The 20,064-nt window shown below is 37.5% G+C and overlaps 1 protein-coding gene across 4 annotated transcripts in view; it reads left to right on the forward strand.

The window, feature by feature from the left end:
• CNKSR2 (connector enhancer of kinase suppressor of Ras 2) overlaps window positions 1-20,064 on the forward strand; it is a 301,363-nt gene that overhangs the window by 243,315 nt on the left and 37,984 nt on the right. For all 4 annotated transcript variants that reach the window (XM_043570940.1, XM_043570941.1, XM_043570943.1 and 1 more), the window contains 3 exons: window positions 3,690-3,757; window positions 10,663-10,763; window positions 13,109-13,661. In XM_043570940.1, coding sequence (XP_043426875.1) covers window positions 3,690-3,757; window positions 10,663-10,763; window positions 13,109-13,661 — 722 coding nt within the window. The remainder of the gene's footprint in view (window positions 1-3,689; window positions 3,758-10,662; window positions 10,764-13,108; window positions 13,662-20,064) is intronic.

The raw sequence follows: 20,064 nt of genomic DNA on the forward strand, positions 1-20,064 counted from the left end.
ACAGGATAAGGTGCTGAATGTGGACCTCATATCAAAGCCCTTCCCCATCACTGAATTCAGTGCTTGTATCCTTAACCACCTTTTCTTAAATTAACCACCCCCCCATCCTTAGCACCTTTGACTTTCTAATTTTTTACGTTGCTATTTTTGTAAATGGCACTTGACACTACTTGACATATGTTTATTTGTATCCCTGTTTATTATCTGTTGCCCTCACTAAGATGTAGTCTCCTGAGAAGGCAGGCACTTTGTTTGGTTTCTCTCTATCCTTGGAGCTTAGAATAACAGTACCTTGTAGTCATAGGTTCTCAATAAATATTACCTGACTCAGTTAATGCATATGTATCTGCTGTTTATAATGGCCTATAAATACCAAATTATACTGCAGCAAGTATATAGGTAAGCCTCTTCTAGTTGAGGCCTTGAGGACAAGTTTACCGAAGACAGCACCAACGACTGTGTAGTGTTCAGCCTTTTGTGCCTATGCACACTGACCTGAGTTTATCCACATACTTTCTGCAGAGTTTTTATCATGAACAGAATTGTTCTTCCTAAAAGTAGGCTAATTTTTCAATTGTTTTATGACATTTAGCAATTCTGGAACTCATTGAAGGCAGGAATTATGTCTTATTCATTTTTGTGCCCCCAAAACATAGCTCATTGTTCAGCATATAGCAGGCACTTAGTAAATTTGTTGAACTGAAAAATCAAAGAAGCCTTTTTCTTAGTTTCCTAATTCATCTCATAAAGACCTCATTGTTCTTTAAACTTCTGACAAAATGAAATTTCAGTGATATTTTTTATAATAGTCAATATGAGGGGTTCTCATCGTTAAGCATTTGCCTTCGGCTCACAGTTGGTGAGTTCAAGTCCCACATTGGGTGAGCTTGAGCTCCGCTTCAGGTGAGCATGATCCCCGCTTCAGGTGAACACGAGCCCCACTTCAGGTGAGCATGATCCCCGCTTCATGTGAGCTCATGCCCCGTTTCAGATGAGCTCCAGTCCCGCTTAGGGTAAAAAAAAAAAAAAAAGACAAAAAACAAAAAAACACAAGCCCCAGGTGAGTCCCACTTCTCTGTCTCTCTGTCTCTCTCTCTCTCTCTCTGCCCCTTGCACAGGTGCGCTCTCTCTCTCTCTCTATTTCTCTCTCTCTCAGAAAAAAGGAGGGGGGGGCACCTGAGTGGCTCAGTCAGTTAAGCATCAGACTCTTGATCTCAGCTCAGGTCATGATCTCACAGTTACTGGGATTGAGGCCCACATCCTGCTTTGTGCTGACAGTGCAGAGCCTGCTTGGAATTCTCTCCCTCTCTTTCTGCCCTTCTCCCCTGCTCACGCTTTCTTTCTCTTTCAAAATAAATGAATCAACATTAAAAAAAAGAAGCACTGGGTGTTGTATGTAAGCCAATTTGACAATAAATTATAATAAAAAATAAATAAAACAATGTCTAGGTTTATCTATATTAAAAAATAATAGTCAATTTGAGGTACTTCATTAAAATTCATTAATATATGTTCCTGTAGTACTGTTATCATCATTTTCACCCCAAAAGCGCCAGGCACATCTTTCCTAAGAGTGCTAAGATTTGTCTTGTAGTACAAATTCAACCCCATTCTCACTACAAATGACCTATAGACTAAATTTCAATTTTGACCTTTTTACTAAGAATAGAGTCATTTTTTAAAGGTTACTCATCATGAAGTTGACTTATTAACTTATAATTTGTAATTTTTTGGAGTGGCTGTATACTATGCTACTGAATTTATTTGTTCAATCTTTATTTTATTTCCTTTATGTTCCACTCCCTTCTTCACTTCCCCAAAATACTTGAGGTGATAATTACATTGTAGGCTTTCTCAAAATAAAGTTGGGTTTTAGGTGACTTACTCTTAACATTGAAGTTTAAATTTCCATGGATATGATTTTGTCAATTAGAGACACAACTTTCCTCCCTTTTTTTCCAAGATATTCTAACTATCTGTTGCACAGTTAATACTACTGGGCATAAATGATGAAATATATGAGTCACTGAAAAAAGCATCATCTTTCATTTGACACAGTAGATAAGCTCTTGGGAGAAAAAGTTCTCAAACAATTTTTTCTTAAAAATACATCTTGATCAGATTATTCCACAGTTTAATGATGTTAACTATAGTATTGATTCCAAACGAGGTAGTTTGGAAGAGGAGTTTTTCCTCAATTTCTGATTTAGGAAATTATATATGGATCATACCTCAGAATAGGCTAATGGGAAATTGTCAGGTTAATTTAAAGATTTTGTGATTTGATCATCTGGTACAGTATAAAGAGCTGGAATAACTAACACAGGGGGAGACCTGGTGGAACAAAAGATAGAGATTAAAACACTGGAAATATGGGGCGCCTGGGTGGCGCAGTCGGTTAAGCGTCCGACTTCAGCCAGGTCACGATCTCACGGTCCGTGAGTTCGAGCCCCGCGTCGGGCTCTGGGCTGATGGCTCAGAGCCTGGAGCCTGTTTCCGGTTCTGTGTCTCCCTCTCTCTCTGCCCCTCCCCTGTTCATGCTCTGTCTCTCTCTGTCCCAAAAATAAATAAAAAACGTTGAAAAAAAAAATTTAAAAAAAAAAACAACACTGGAAATAGCATCACTACTGAGAGAGGAAAGAACTAAGATTTATTTTTAAGTTACTATTGTTCATGGAAATAAGTTTTTAAGATCTAAATAGAGGTTAAAATTGTATTTGCTCATTTGGTCTTTAGAAAACAAATTGTATTTAGAGACAAATTTCCAAAGTATTCCCAAGATGTGTTTCCCCCTGGAACATTAAACTTAAATAACTTTCATCAAAACTAATACTTCATAGTGAAATTTATTTTGACCGGCGAGGTCCATAACTTTTTTTCTCATCAGTATATATTATATTAAAAGAGCATTTGTTCTGAAGAAACAAACAGCAGAACTATTTGGACTGCTTCTAAATTTGGAGCAACAGAATTGATAGGGCTCCGATCATCTTAAAACCCTCTATATTACATATATTTACAGGTTTGCTTAAGACTTTTCTATCGAAATATCATCTGTAGTGTGGCAGCAATTTATACCACAGCAAATTATACAGCTCATTGAAAGCTCGATGTGTCAAGAATAGCAAAGAACACATCTTTTATGTAGAATTATCTCATATATTCTTAAACATTTTAAAATAAACATTTTTATTAAGTTTTAAATTTTAATTCCAGGATAGTTAGCATACAGTGTTACTTTCAGGCATACAGTATAGTCATTCAACAATTCGGCACATTACTCAGGAATCGTCACAACAAGTGCCCTCCTTAATCCCTATTACCTATTTTACCCATCCTCCCACTCACCTCCCCTTTGGTAACCATCAGTTTGTTCTCTACAGTTAAGAGTCTGTTCCTTGGTTTGTCTCTCTTTTTACCCACTTCATTCCTTTTGTTTCTTCAATTCCACATAGGAGTGAAATTATATGGTATTTGTCTTTCTCTGACTAACTTACTTCATTTAGCATAATATACTTTAGTTCCATCCATGCCGTTGCACATAGCAAGATTTCATTCTTTTTTATAGCCAAATAATATTCCATTGTATATATACCACATCTTCTTTACCCTTAAAATAAATATTTTTTAAAAGTAAAATATACGAAATTCAATTGCAGTGTTACTGATTTTAATAGTTGTTTTTTCAGGTGGCTTAACAGAATCAACATGCTGACTGCAGGATATGCAGAAAGAGAGAGGATTAAGCAAGAACAAGGTAAAGGAATTTTTTTTTTTACAGTTCTGGGGTTTTTGTTTTGTTTTGTTCTGCTGTTATCCTATACAGTGATTCACTACTATCAGTTGTGAAAATGCATATATCAGGCTGTAGTTATTTTTCTTTTTTGCACTTTGAATCCAAACCATACCATCTTAAAGGTGAGGTTTAGTAAATTAAACAGAGGGGGAATAAATTCTAAAATTTTTGGAGCAGCTGATGTGGAGTTTGTTGCTGTCTCTCTCAGTCTGTTTCCAATGGAGGACAAAAATCTTACAAATTTAAAAATCTGTAATTGGTCCTAAATATCGACTAGAGTCCAGGTCCTTGTTGGTGAGGTTTTTTTTTCTGTTTAGTGGTGTCATAGACATTTAAGTGGACTTTATGCAAAGAGCTCAGATGGATGATTCCTCCTTCCATAAATTATCTCAATTGGTTATGTTCTTCAGTTCTGTTACTCTGTAATTCTGTGATCTTATGGATCTTGCCTCAGTATTGACCTCAGATATACAAAACACAATGTCATTATACAGATTTAAATTTTAATGAAAGCTGTGGTCACCATTCTGAAGTTGCTTTACATTTCCAAAAAGTGTTTATTGTATATCCCTTGGAAGCATCAACAGTTTTTGGAAATCTTTTGAGGCTTCCTAAAGCTAAAAGAATTCTACAGATTGATATATATATATATATATATATATATATATATATATATATATATACACAAACTTATTTCTAGTTGTGTCTCCAGTGGGCATAGACTATTTGTTTATGTGGAAATTCTAAAAACCTTGTGTTCCCTCTCAAAGTAAAACCTCAGCCAAAACTTTTCTAAACATCTAAAAGCTGAAGGTTAGAGATATCTAAAGTAGATATCCAGATCCCAAAACCAATCTGTCAGCAAATGTTTAGGGCAGGGGTTGGGAAACTTTCTGTGAAAAGCCAAATAGTTAATATTTTAGGCTTTGCAGGCCCATAAGATTTCTGTCTAAACTACTCAACTCTGCTGTTATAGTATGAAAGCAGCTGTACACACATGAGGATTCTGACTGGGCTATAATAAAGCTTTAGTTATGGACAGTGAAATGAAATTTCATATCATTTTTTACATTTCAAAAAATTATTCTTCCTTTGATTTTTTTACCATTTAAAAATGTAAAAACTGTTCTTGATCTACAGACCATATAAAAATAGGCAGAGAGCCTCATTTGGCCTGCAGGCCACAGTTTACCAACCCCTGGTTTAGAGCCATGGGTGAGGGAATGGGGATGAGTAAGGCAGTGAAGGGTGAGGACTTAGGGCAGGAAGAGTTCAAAGAAATAGCAAAACATGGTTCCTGCCAATAGGAATATATCATCTTGTTGAGGATATCAAAGATACACACTTGAGGGGCACCTGGGTGCCTCAGTCGGTTGAGCCTCCAACTCTTGATTTCGGCTTAAGTCATGTTCTCGTGTTCGTGGGTTCTCACCTGGCATCCGGCTCTGTGCTGACAGTTCAGAGCCTGCTTGGGATTGTCCCTCTCCCTCTCTGCTCCTCCCCATTCAAGCGCTCTTGTGCACACATGCTCTCTGAAAATAAATGGGTAAACATTTAAAAAAAGATACACACTTGAAATTGCTTAAGAAAAATTGAAGAGCAGCAGAAAAAAAATTAAAGAACAACATAAAGTCAATCAGTACTAATGGTTGCACAATGTGAAACTGATTTTTTAAAAATTTGCTAAGTGGATGCAAAATTTTTTTAAAAAACTGGTAAAGAGGCAGAATTAATGAGGAAATAACTTGCTAGAGAAGTTGATCAGTGAGGCTGATGTAAAGTCAGCAGTAGAGAGAAAGAGAAGATATTTTATTAAGTATGAAGTGTTTCTGTGTAAGGCCTTCAACTAGCACGCTGATTGACTTAAGGTGAAATAGGCGCCCATCCTGCCTGAAATTACACTGAATTCTAGTAGAAAAGATCCTCTTAATATAATAAAGAAAATGAAATGTAAGAAAGTACAAATCAAGTTCTGTGGAAATTAAGCTGGAGAGATTGCTTCCAGGAAGGGAGTGGGAAAGGCTTTATGTTGACTCCATTATTTGAACCTATTCTCACAGGATGAGAATGAAGTAGATAGGAAGTAACAAAAAGGGGCGCCTGGGTGGCTCAGTTGGTTAAGCATCTGACTTCGTCTCAGGTCATGATCTCGCAATTCATGGTTCAAGCTCTGCATCAAACCATGAACTCTGCTGTCAACAGAGCCTGGAGCCTGCTTTGGATTCTGCGTGTCCTCTCTCTGCCCCTCCCCTGCTCGTACTCTCTTTCTGTGTTTCAAAAATAATAATAAATGTCTAAAAAATGGAAAGTGACAAAACATTCCTGGGAGTGGAAGCAGCATGGATACTTCCACAAATAATGAGGAAACAATCTCCATCAAATCAGGGTGCACAGGTGAATCCCAGCCAGGACTATGGGGTGTCAGGCCAGTTATTAAGCCACATTTGTTCATTGTTAAAAGTTTACTTAAGTTTATTTAAACTTTTCATACTTCAACTTAATTTATAGGCCTAAAATTGTGTTAAGACTACTAAAAAATCTGTTAGCCTTCCTTCTCACATTTTTTAAAGGCATAAAAAAACTGTATTTTATAGGTGCATATAGGTTTGTTTCTGATTTTTTTAAGATGCAAAAATTAAAAGTATAGACAGTATACTGATAGGAAATGAATCTTTGAAAAACTTGGTTTGCATAAAGAAGGAATCTTGAATTCTCAAGCTTAACTTTCTTATTTTGAAGTTTAGCATGGTCTTTATTTTAGTTAATTTTCTTTGTATGTGGTATTATATAGCCATATATCATTATGGATTAAGGAACTGGTAAGTTATACCGTACATACAGGTTCCAATAAGTATTCAATGCATGGATTCATGATGCACTGGTCTGGCATGTGAGTGCATATTTTAGTACCTTCTGCAGTAGTAGACCATCACTGGCAGAAGCTTATAATAGTTAACAAGTCACGTCTCCCTTGCTAGCACAATGCAACCAGAATATCTGAAATAATTTGGTTTTCCACATAGAGTGTATATTTCTCAGGCACTCTAACATAGGTCAGAAACGTAATAGACTTCCTACCTTCTGCATTAGGTCTCATGGTATTCTATATAGAAAACAACTGTATGCATGTGTCTACTCCACACTTCTGTAGAATTATTTGACATCTTCCGAGTACTGTTCTCAGTACTGAAGTTAAGCTTCATACAAAATATAGGTGGTTGAGGGTTGGGAATATTTCACAAACATGCAAAGGAGTAACTCCAAAACACTTTTTATTTAAATATCCATTGCAGCTTCAAAGTGACTTTTTCATTGATTTAAATAAAAGTTTAATGAATTAGTATCTTTAGCTCCAGAAGTGTAAAGGATGTGGGCTTCTCTTTCATTATTTGTTGTTGTACTTAGAGAAAACAGGGTTACACTAAATTACATGAAGATCAAAATTTGGCTAATTGCCTATTAATAATTTTTCTATATTTTTCCACGTGCAAGTCAGACATTCATGACACATTATTTTCAGTCACACAATGTCTTCCTAAAGCTTTAATCACATAAAAATGAATGAAATATATTGTATTTTTTGGTAGTTCTAGATGAAAAAGTCATTTTTCTCAAATTATCCTTTTGTTTTTAGTATGAAATTTATTGTCAAATTGGTTTCCATACAACACCCACTGCTCATCCCAAGAGGTGCCCTGCTCAATACCCATCACCCACCCTCCCCTCCCTCTCACCCCCCATCAACCCTCAGTTTGTTCTCAGTTTTTAAGAGTCTCTTATGTTTTGGCTCCCTCCCTCTCTAACCTCTTTTTTTCTTCCCCTCCCGCATGGTCTTCTGTTAAGTTTCTCAAATTATCCTTTTGTATCAACCTGAGAATAAAGTGGAAATCTTCCTGTTCTACTGATGGCACTATTTATTCATGATTAGTTACATATAATATTGAATATCACTGCAAGACATTAAAAGTATCCATTTATTTTTGCTAAATGGAAAGCTAAGAAAAAGAAATTAATTTGCTCATAGAATGAAAATCAAACTCATTTCAGCCTCTTGAGCAAACAATGTGCTTGTAATTTTCCACACAACCCCAAAAGAAGACTGACTGAGTTTTCTATGTAGGTTCTTCTCTGTCACTGCTCTCTCAAAGACCTACAACTTACTGTGAGAAATGAAGTTAATTTACAAAGGGGAATTTCAGTCTTTTATTCGGCAACCCAAATAAGCTATAGATTGATGGTGCTTTTTAGTAAACCAAAAATTACATTAAGTAGTGGACTAGAATTCTCCCTAATTTAGCTGAGGTGGGAAAGCAGAGAGAATCTCCCACATCTGTCACTTGTAGTGATAGCTATAGAGATCTTGATAAAATGGTGACCATCTCCTTCTCAGCATGCTGTTCAGGGCCCCTTGAGGTTCTAATTCCTTGAGACCCCCAAGGTATCAGTACAGAGGTCAAGGAGAAATTCAACACAGGAAATAGTGGGAAAGGTAAGAGCAAAGTGATATTGGCAAACCACTGCTTAGGGTTGGGATGGGGTGGTGCTTATTCCATTCACCTCCAGCAATGACTTCCTTATAGTATTTCAAACTCCCACAAAACTGCCTAACCCAGATCCCAGAGCTACAGAATTCACTTTTCATTGCTGGAACTTGCTACGAGAAAAAAAAAAAAAAGCTGATGTCCAAGAAGATAAACACAAGGCATTTACCTCCTCTGTGATCTGGGTCAGACTGTCCTAGAATGCTACCTATAAATCCACCAAATAAAATCAGGGGTCCTAATATCGAGTGCTTTCAAGGTGCAAAGCACTTGAATATGTATTACCTTATTTAGTACCCACCCACACACACACATATACACGACTCTGAAAGTCAGTTATTATTAGCCCCCTTTTACAGATGACAAAACAGACTCTGGTTTAGTAACCATCACAAGAGCACAGAGATGGTAAGTGGTACAACCAAGAATTGAACCTCCATCTGCCCAGGTATATAGTTCATGCTTTTCCCACCATTGTTTGTTGTGTACATCGCTGGGCAACTATATCAATTCATATTTGAGAGGAAGCTTAGTATACTAGCTGTCACCAGCATGATCCATTATAAATACCAGACACAAATTTAGATTAAGTAGTTTCTGCTTACGTTTTAGTCAAAGGGAATAATTAAAATAGGAATAGCATTTTCAAAGTTTTTGTATTTTGAGGCCTGAATGTAATAATCTCCACTGCTAAAGAATTTCTTTTCATGATAGCCAGGGTTACAGAACAGCAGGAGGAGGAGGGCTCAAAGCATCATGAATATATGTCAAATTAAACTCTCCCAGTGTGTCATTCAAGAGTCCCAGTGATAGCCCTCCAAGGTTTAGGGCAAGGCTATTTCTTAGCTCAAATCCCAGCTCTACTACTTTCTATTCAGCATATAGTAAGTACTCAATAAATATTAGCTATACTTATTCATAAACACCACAAGGAAAATATATATAAATATTATATAATTTTTATATATAAGAATATATATAATTCCTGGGTGGAGAGAGGTTCCTATAAAAGTATGTGCAGCATATAGTAAGTACTCAATAAATATTCATAAACACCACAAGGAAAATATATATAAATACTACAGTAAAAGATTCCTGGGTGGAAAGAGGTTCCTGTAAAAGTATGTGCCATAGTTTTTTCACCTAAATCTGATTATCAGTTAAGCCTAATGATGATTCTTTTGATTTAGATTTTTTAAGAATAAAAATGGGTAATACTTACAGGTTTTTCCTCGTAAATCTTATAAGGAATTAACCTAAGAATGGTTGCGTTATTAGTGGAACGGGTTCTGATTATTGGTCTTTGTGCTGTATTTTACTTACTCAACTAATTTATGTCTCAAAATTTTTTCCTTTCCCTCTTGCCTGAGCTCTGCCAAGTCTAGCGGCTTACATTTTCTACCCTTTTAAGTAGTTCTAGAAGTTTGGAACTTGCAGCCCACATCAGCAAATTTGCCCTTTTGCATTTGGCAAGAATCAAGGTTTGCCATGTGTTTCCAAGTAGAGGTGGGAGTATCGTGTTATAGAGAGTCATGTCAGCATGACTCTGGAAACAGTGATTGTTAGATAACCAGTGAATTGGAGCCAGAAAAGAGAATTGAGAACATTATTTTTGGAGCTGTTTATATCTGTAGAGATCTACAGTTGTATATATATTGCTTTTCTTTGAGTGTTCATCTTTAGGGTAAAATGATACACCTTTAAGAGGCATCATGTGTTATTATTCACTAATTCAAGCATCAGAATAACTTGGCCTGGAATCTAAAGCACCCTAAACCTGATTTGACTTCTGCAGTGTCTTTTTCTTAACTCCTTAAAATTATAGCTATGTATAATTGCATGCTTTATTGGAATTAAGTGATTGCACTCTTCCTTCTTCTTGAACACCCAGCTGAAAATAAAAGTTTGTGGGCCTGGAGTAGTGGGTGCTGTGGAGCAGGGTATAGGAGTGGAATTTAAATGTCTTTGTGTTAGCTGGTAGTGTGTGTTCTTGAAAATATGGCTAGAGGGGCACCTGGGTGGTGCAGTCGGTTAAGCGTCCGACTTCAGCCAGGTCACGATCTCGCGGTCCGTGAGTTCGAGCCCCGCGTCAGGCTCTGGGCTGATGGCTTGGAGCCTGGAGCCTGTTTCCGATTCTGTGTCTCCCTCTGCCTCTGCCCCCCCCCCCCCCGTTCATGCTCTGTCTCTCTCTGTCCCAAAAATAAATAAACGTTGAAAAAAAAATTTTTTTTAAAAAAAGAAAATATGGCTAGAAATATTTAATAGAATGAAAATATGGCTAGAAATATTTAATAGAATGTTGTATCTGTGTGTGTGAATTTACAGATTACTGGAGTGAGAGTGACAAGGAAGAAGCAGATACTCCATCAACACCCAAACAGGACAGCCCTCCGCCCCCTTACGACACATACCCACGACCTCCCTCTGTAAGTTGCCAACAGGAATGGACATTATTTAGCATCAGATTCTTTGACCCAAAATATCCCCATGTAGTGAATTGCACGTCAGACCTCAGGTTCCCTAAGAGGAAAGAACATAAGGAGTCTAAAAACAATAAGGGGAAAAAATTTAGTATGCAAAGACTATTTAATCAGGAGAAACAGTCACCACAGATTCCAGGCATAATATCTGCCCAGTTTTATTTTAAAAAATCCTGTTTGTGTCAGAGTAGCCTTCCTGGAAATATCAGCAACAAAAATAAGTTTTCTTAGAAAAAGATATATAAATGGGCTTTATGTATCCCACACTAATAAAGTTCATTCCTATATCCTTCAGAAATGACTCATAAAAATTAATATTATATCTATATTAAACATATTTTGACAGATAGCTCTTCAGATAGTCATGGGGTCTGGTTTAATGTATGTGTTTATATGGTGCTCCAGACTTCTTAAACCTGTGTAAATGATTCTGTGTATAGCCTGTAGTTTATAATCTTTTAATGGGGTAAACAACTGCCCTAGTTTGCTTGAGACTATCCCACTTTATGCCCGTGGCCCATCAGAACTACTAACAGCATCTCAGTAGTCTCCCAGTTTTGACAATACATTGCATGGTTACAGCGTCATAAGACTTAATTCTGGCTATCTTGGGACTGAGTCTTCCACATAGGAAATGGAAGCTGAATTTAGGTGCCAACAGCACTCAACCTAATTACACCTCCATATTACTCTAGAGGATTTTAAATAAGACGCTACACAAGATGTTGATAAAATTCTAGGCCATTTCTCAACCTTGGCTGTGCATAAGAATCACTTCTGTAACATTTTAGAAATGCAGATGTTCAGACCTTATCCAGACATTAAATCAGAATATCTGAGACTACAAACAGCTCACTAGACTAGACTGTGGGCCTGCTGTATTCATCTACACATCCCCATGGCTTAGCACAGCACTGGCACTTATTTATTAAGTGCTTAATAAATATTTCTGAAATGCATAAATAAATATTTCTGAAATAAATGAATGGGTCCTTTTGACTAATAACTAAAAGGGAAGCCACATTTTTAATAACAGTGTTTGATGTCAATGTCTCTTAGCTAAGAATTGTTCCTAATATGTATGCACATTTCTTTAATAAATGCTGAGTGTAACAGAATGCAAGGATGAGCTATAGAAATGAAATCATGAAGTCAGTGACAAGATACAGTTTATATCATATTTTCCCTCTTTGACTAAAACATTAGGGCCTGAATAATTCCTTTTAAATATTTATAAAAGAGGAAGAAAGGGAAACTGCAGCTTCAGGGAACAGCTCTTTAATCATAGCAACTTGTGAATTTCAAGAAGGAAGCTATTTACATTGTTATTAACATGTGGGAAGATAAACTGCCCCCAGAAGATGCCATTTAACTTCTCCTTTACCCAGAGGGGCAGCGTGTGCTTTTGCCTCAGCCAGGCTTGTCCTGGCCACCACCTGAGCCCCATTTGCCTTGATCACATTTGACAAATTCAACTCCTCCTGCCAGAAAGGAGCCAGAACTGATCTGTTAGCCCCGAGAGCTAGAGTAAGCCTTGTCCCCAGTAGGAGCACCTGCAAGTCTTTTACAGCATTCACTTGATGCCAGTCCATTTTCTTGGTTGTACTTTGTACTGTAATATATACTCCCAAACTTTAAATTCCAAGAATAGAAATATTCCATTTTTCTTTTGTGTTTATGTACCCTGAGGTGCCCATGCCCAAGGCAGATGCTCATCCCCATCAGAGTATAATCTCACCTTGCCTGTATGTTTAACTCTACAAAGTGCCACAAATTGAAAGGACCACAAGAACACCTTTCATTGGGGCCCATAGGAGGATTCATTCACCTATGAAGAAGGGGAGGGGTTCTGTCCGATTATAGGCACCTTCTTTTCACATCCAAAAGCCTCTCTCCTTGCTCTCACCCCCAAACTCCACAAAATCCAGAAATATGAATTTGGCAGCAATTATTCAGGGTTTTAAATTCCTAGAGATTTTTTAAACTTCAGATTTTTCTTAGTTGCTGAATATTTCTTACATAAGCACTCAAATTTTCTTATGCTTCACTGTTGTGCAACTTTGCATGTTAATATGTCAGACTTTTCATGAGAGTCTGGTATAGGAGAATTTCAACACCCCACATCTCAGTCTCTTAAAATATCAGCTGAGCCTAACTTTGAGATGTCTGTAAACTTGACTAGTCATTAACTTGACTGGTAAATGTTAACTGTTAGAAATCTAATGTGTTCCTTGGTAACAGAAGTAGTCTGTTATTTTCTGTAGAGACTGATCAGAGGCTCCTTTCCACAGATGAGTTGTGCCAGTCCTTACGTGGAAGCAAAACACAGCCGGCTCTCTTCCACAGAGACCTCTCAGTCACAGTCCTCCCATGAAGAGTTTCGCCAGGAAGTGACTGGGAGCAGTGCTGTGTCCCCCATTCGCAAGACAGCCAGTCAGCGCCGCTCCTGGCAGGATTTAATCGAGACGCCCCTGACAAGCTCAGGATTACACTATCTTCAGACTCTGCCCCTGGAGGATTCTGTCTTCTCTGACTCCACGGCCATCTCCCCAGAGCACAGGCGGCAGTCCACCCTTCCAACTCAGAAGTGCCACCTACAGGATCACTATGGGCCGTACCCCTTGGCTGAGAGTGAGAGGATGCAAGTGTTAAATGGAAATGGGGGCAAACCTCGAAGTTTTACTCTGCCTCGAGATAGCGGGTTCAACCACTGCTGTCTGAACGCACCCGTTAGTGCCTGTGACCCGCAGGATGACGTGCAGCCCACAGAGGTGGAGGAAGAGGAGGAGGAGGAGGAGGAGGAGGAGGAAGGGGAGGCAGCAGGGGAAAACATAGGAGACAAAAGTAAGTATGTTGGAGATCCTTAGCCTGTGTACACAGAGTCCTAACCTTTTCAAACTTCTTATTTTAAGAAAATAGAATTTTGTTTCCCTTTTTTCTTAAAATAATAGTCTTGCTGCACAGGACGTTAGGTATCCTTTGCTGTTTTACTTTCAGAAATTGATTAACATGGCGGGGAGAAAGGTGGATAATGAAGCCTATATCCCCGGACACCCAAAGCTAGAGCAAATGCTTTTCCCCAGTTACCCATTTTCCTTGTAAGGTTAATGATAGTCATTTCTTTTTCTCCTACCTCTTATCCACTTTCTTCTCCCTTGTATATATCATCCCTTTGGTCCACAGTCATTGCCCCCTGAGTTTGGGTTAAGAAACTAAATGCTTCAAGCACAGTGTTAGCAGAACCTTGGTTGAATACGTAAGTGAACACAGAAACACATACATACGCACACATACATATACAACTTCCCTTTTCACTATTAAAAGATTTAAAGGAAAAATTCAAAGGAGTTTTCCAAGAAGAAATTTCAAATAGCATTTCTGTCAACTCCAAATGGCCAAAATTGTTTCTAGAAACCAGTTTGCCAAAAGCATTTATTTATTTTCTTGGTATATATGTTAATTACAAAACTCAATTTATGTGAATCAACTTTGAAGAGAGACAAAGTCAATTAAATAATCCTCTGACTTTTTGGCATTAAGAATATGTTTACTAATTCTCAAGTTCTTTATCCAACATGCCTTACCAAGCATCTGTTTATAATTAATGTGATACACCAGTCCAGAAACCCAGGCTAGTTTAAGGGAAAGGCTAGAACTCAGTTACCTTACTTAGAAAGAAAATCTAGGTTTGGCTGTAAGTCCTAAATGTAAAAATTCCCTCCCCCCCCCCAATAAAGAAGTACAGTATTAAAGAAGTAGTATAAAACTGTTTGCATGTCTTTATTCAAAATGAAGTTTGGGCCAGTTAGTGCAGCTGACCCAAGCTAGTGTTGATGAAACCACAGTTTCTGATTTGTTCCCACCAGGGCATTAGACTTCCCTTTTTAAAGGATATAAGCAGACTATAGCCATCCACCCATTTTGTAAGTATACGAGACTTTGATTATGGGATATATTACTGCAAGTTCTTCTTCACAATTGGAAAAACAGTTCAAAGCTCACAGAGGGCCAGCAGATCAGTATCCTCATGCCCATGTTAAACTTGGCTCATTTAAAATGAGAGTCACTTTGGAGATTATTAGCAAGAAAATACAGTAGAATTTCTTTTATGGTCTTCATTGCCTTATTTAAGGAGAATTCTATCTTATACCATGAAAATATGAGTTGCTGGTAATAAAAATCATATGTTAAAGCAGTTTCCATGTGAAGTGTATGTTGGCCATAATCTCCATAAGGAGCATTACAAAAGGTATACTGTTGGTGCAGGAAAAGGTAATTACCATCTACTACCTGCCAAGCCCTCCCAACATTCACATTTATCAGAGATTATGGAAGAGACTGGTGAAGAAATATCTAGGAGCCATGTGAGGTCTCTGTAGGACTTCTGGCAAGCATGATACATTTTTTAGTGTTATGATGATTACCAAAATCAGGATACTGTTTTCTAAAATTTAACTAAAGATGAGTTAGAAACTTCATTTTGACTGTCATCTATGTGCTGCACAACTGCTGTAACTAAGTATGTGAAGTTTGTTCAGTATTCTACAAACATATTGGGGAAAATACTTTAACTCTGCCATTTTAAGATAAATTGTGTTGAAATTTGCACAGCCCTCTGAAATAGAGAATTCTGTTCAGAAAACATATCATCATGGCCACAGGTAGAAGTCATCGATGATATCTTTTTCGCTTAAGCCAGTTACTTCCCAGTTCCCTCTGGCCATCGCAGGAGGGAGTCCTGGAAAGGAGAAGGCGCATCCTAGGGCCTGAAAGGAAAACCCGGGCCCACAGAGCATCTATAGTTAGATGGCTTTCGAGTTTGTTCTTCTAGTGTCTCTTTGCTGTTTTCTTGATTGAATTTATTTTTACCTTGTACATGCACTACTAAATTGGTGAGGTTTTCCTTCAGGTTCCCAAATGAGTCAAGTGGGCAATTTTTCGGTACTTTCCATCTCTTTCAGTGTCTCTTTTTTTGTGGAATAACTGTGATAAGGCAGAACAGTCTTAGCAAGTGTGTCTATAAATCTAATATTGCACATTTTGTCTTCACAGTTCAATATTTTGGGGCATTTCATGCTATTTCAGTCAGATCTGCTTCACTAAATGTGGCCATGCACTATAATTCAGGGCCCCATTTCTTTCTGGGCATTTTTCCCCAGATCTTTCGCTTGATGTGTCAATGTTCATCAAACCATTCTCAGCAGAACATGTGTTTCATGGTTGTCTACTAGAAGATGCTTTGTATTTAATAGAATGTCTGTCTGCCTTCCTAATGATGGTTTTTCTGCATTACTGTTTTTAATATTTAGGAGTGTACGATTTGATAAACACTTCACTTGAGAAACACCAGCTTTAAAATCCATGTTTTCAAAAGAATCTTTAAGGTCTAGTTAAGGGGTGTCGTGTTCATGGCTGCCCTGGGTTGGCCATTAGGACCTAGTATTCCAGGCTTATTATTCAAATCAAGCTGCTGGGTATTATGTCAACAGAGCAAAAATTATATACACAAAAGAAGCTGTGGCCATCCCACCAGTCTCAGGCTTAGGACATGCCTTCCAGCGCAGAGCATTCACTATGCTGCCCACAGGTTGGCAGGCACCTGTGCTTGTTAGAGTCAAGCAGGGATGTATTACTAACTGTCATGCTCGAGGCCAGCGTTTGCTTTGACCTACTATAGTGAATTTGCACTTATCCAGCACAGACCTGCAGAGGACATAAGTTTTGTGTCTCTAGATACACACATTTTTTCTCAGCTTACCAAGAAATTAAAGCTAGAAAGTATCAGGCAAGTGGGCAGAAGGAGTAATGGAAGAAAATGTGAAAATATAGCCTATCTTCTGCTTTAAGGATGAAGAATTATGTCATCACCCAAACCCCTGTCTTATCATTTATGTTTACCTTAACTTTATATAATGTGATCTATATTATACAGTGCTTACAAGTTTACAAAGCAATCTAAAAAACAAAATGTACCTAAATCGGTGATCTAGATGTGTTTTTTTTTTCAATTTCCCTGCTTATGAGGTATAAATGTAGCCTTCTTTAGAGAAGTCTTCAATCTGTGTCTTCTCATGGTTGGACTACTTTTTCTCTTATTTTGAAATTCATGTATTTAACTGAATCATACTATGATTTTTCACAGGCAGAACTCATTTTGGTGTAAAATGGATGGTATTAAAAGTACACACATGAGACCTGTCTTGTTTTCCTTTGACTTAAAAGCCAGCTTACATATTAATTATCCTGACCTACTTCACTGGCATTTGGGAGAAGACAAGTAATTTCCTATTATCCCAATTAGCAGTTTCGAAGCTTACTGAGATGTGGGCCTTATAATACCTCAGTTATATTAAATTATAAATTATGTCAGCCTGTGCAACTTCCAAGGAGTATAAATCATTAAAGTGTGGGACAAAATATAAAGATATACTTCATTCTGAAATCAACTGCTGTAACACTAAAATACTGTTTTGGTTAATACAGCTTGAAGTCTACTTGGGATAGATCTCTTTTCTTTGCCATACTAGGCAGTTTAGATGAGGTTTTCAAAAGCTTTATCTTTTAATCCTGCTGATGTCCCTCTTGGCAGTTGTAAGAATACTCTTTACTAGCTATACATTCTTGGTGCCTCCATGTACTCAATGAAGTTATAATGTGCTCTTTTTCATTGTCTTAGAGATAACTTACCAGTATTCTCCCTTAATTTACACATGTATTAGCTTGGTCTTAGGAATGTATAGCAAAACCTACAGCTGTGGGGGATGGGGTTTGTGGGGGTGGAGGTGGAGGGTGGATAAAACCTTGTAGCTACATTGCCCATCAGGTTATCTGGCCAAGATACTTACTGATGCTCTCAAAATGAGATTTGCTGAGAAATGGTTTTTAAAGTTATTTTTTTAAATCTAACCTCCTTTGCATAGCATTGGTAAGTTAAGAGTTGTGCAAAGTCTGCAGCTCAGTGGCCTAATATCTTAAATTATCTAGGCAGAGAGGATAGATAATGACTGCCAATATAGTGTAGAAGAATATAGATTAATCCTCTTCAATCATTTTAAGGGTCCTAGAGTAATTTCCTGAAGAGTTTCTAAAAGCTATGACTTTTATTTTTTTAAGAACATTCAGGTACAAAGTATGTGGGCAAGGCGAAAATATTCCTAGAATATGAAGTTGTGTTAAAGGATAAAAAGGAACAAGTTGAAAATAAAGAAAAGTGTTACAGCACTTTTTACTATTTTATTGATTGTCAAGATAAATTATGCACAAAGAATTTAGAAGGGCATAATCATCAATATTATCCTAAATTATAGTTCAGGCCTAAAAGAACAGATGTAAAAGATATATAAGCAATGTGAATAAAAAATATGCATTAAAGTCAGAAAAAATAGCAGAGAACCTTAACTTTGTCACTTTTGTGAAGTTTAAGGGCATTATTCTTGGCTGGTTATGTAACAAGTATATATAGAGAACACAAAAAATTCTAGAAAGTAGTAAACAAATGTTCTCTTAATACCATATTTTCTGATTTTGAAGAAATACTATTACAGAGACATAAAACCCTAAAGACTAGATAGAAAGTAGGGTCTAGCTATAATGCTGATACTGATTATAGGTTGGATTTGTAATCATACCTCCCTCAGTTTTGGCTTAGATGATGAGGAAAAATTATTACCTTAACTTACAGGATGTTCAGAGGTGGGGTTGTTCCAGAGTGAATTTTGTGGCTCTGCAATGTAAGACTGTCACTTAACTTTTCTGTAATGCCAATAGCTCTAATCATCTCTTCTTATAAGACAGCATCCAGAGAGCCAAAGACCAATATCTAAAGAACCCTACCTGTAGTCCTTTTTCTGTAAGAACAAGGAAAGCCTTTCCTAGATCCTTCCAGCAGACTTAGCTCCATATTTCATTGTCCAAGGTTTCATCATATGCCCAAGTAGCAAGTGAAATGATTATGAATAGTTGAGACTAACCTTGATTTAAGATCATAAAGAAAAAACTGTACCAAACTGCTTATCGTTACTATCCACATGAGCCTGTCCACTATTATGTATGTTATATCCTCAAATATATTTGTTCAAGCAGTGTGGCACTCTTTTAATATATATGTATATATGCAAACATATACCCCATATCACATCACATCATTTAAGTCTTGGCACTAACGAAATGTTAGATCTATAAAAGGGGATAAATACTATGTAACCCTTGCGGTGCCTGGGTGACTCAGTAGGTTAAGCATCTCTTTTTTTAAATTTTTTAATGTTTATTTATTTTTGAGAGAAAGAGAGCATGAGCAGGTGAGAGGCAGAGAGAGAGGGAAACACAGAATCCGAAACAGGCTCCAGGCTCTGAGCTGTCAGCACAGAGCCCGACGCTGGGCTCAAACTCACAAACTGTGAGATCATGACCCAAACCGAAGTCACACGCTTAACTGACTGAACCACCCAGGTGCCCTGTAAGTGTCTGACTCCTGATTTCAGCTCAGGTCATGATCTCTCAGTTCATGAGATCAAGCCCCTGCATCGGGCTCTGTGCTGACAGTGAAGAACCTCCCTGGGATTCTTCTCTTCCTCTCTCTCTGCCCCTCTTCCACTCATGTTCACTCTCTCATGCTCACTTGCTCTCTCTCTCTCTCTCTCAAAATAAATAAACATTAAAAAAATAATAAAATAAATATTATGTAGCCCTGAAAATATAGCAAGTTAGATATAATAATTATTGTCATTTGAAATGAATAAGCATATTTTCCTCTAAACACTAAGTGATCGGAACTTAGAATATATTCTCTGGAGATATTCCTCCTCAGTTTAAATCCTTGCTTTGTGACTCTACCACTTGCAAGTGACATGATTTTTTTTTTGCTTCTTTTCTTTTTTTTTCTTTTTTTTTTAATATGAAATTTTTTGTCAAATTGGTTTCCATACAACACCCAGTGCTCATCCCAACAGGTGCCCTCCTCAATGCCCATCACCCACTTTCCCCTCCCCCCCAACCCCCATCAACCCTCAGTTTGTACTCACTATTTAAGAGTCCCTTACGGTTTGCCTCCTTCCCTCTCTGTAACTTTTTTTCCCCTTCCCCTCCCCCCTGGTCTTCTGTTGAGTTTCTCAGGATCCACATATGAGTGAAAACATATGGTATCTGTCTTCTGTTGAGTTTCTCAGGATCCACATATGAGTGAAAACATATGGTATCTGTCTTTCTCTGCCTGACTTATTTCACTTAGCATAACACTCTCCAGTTCCAT

The sequence above is a fragment of the Prionailurus bengalensis genome, chromosome X, assembly GCF_016509475.1.
Source record: "Prionailurus bengalensis isolate Pbe53 chromosome X, Fcat_Pben_1.1_paternal_pri, whole genome shotgun sequence".
Classification (NCBI taxonomy): domain Eukaryota; kingdom Metazoa; phylum Chordata; class Mammalia; order Carnivora; family Felidae; genus Prionailurus; species Prionailurus bengalensis.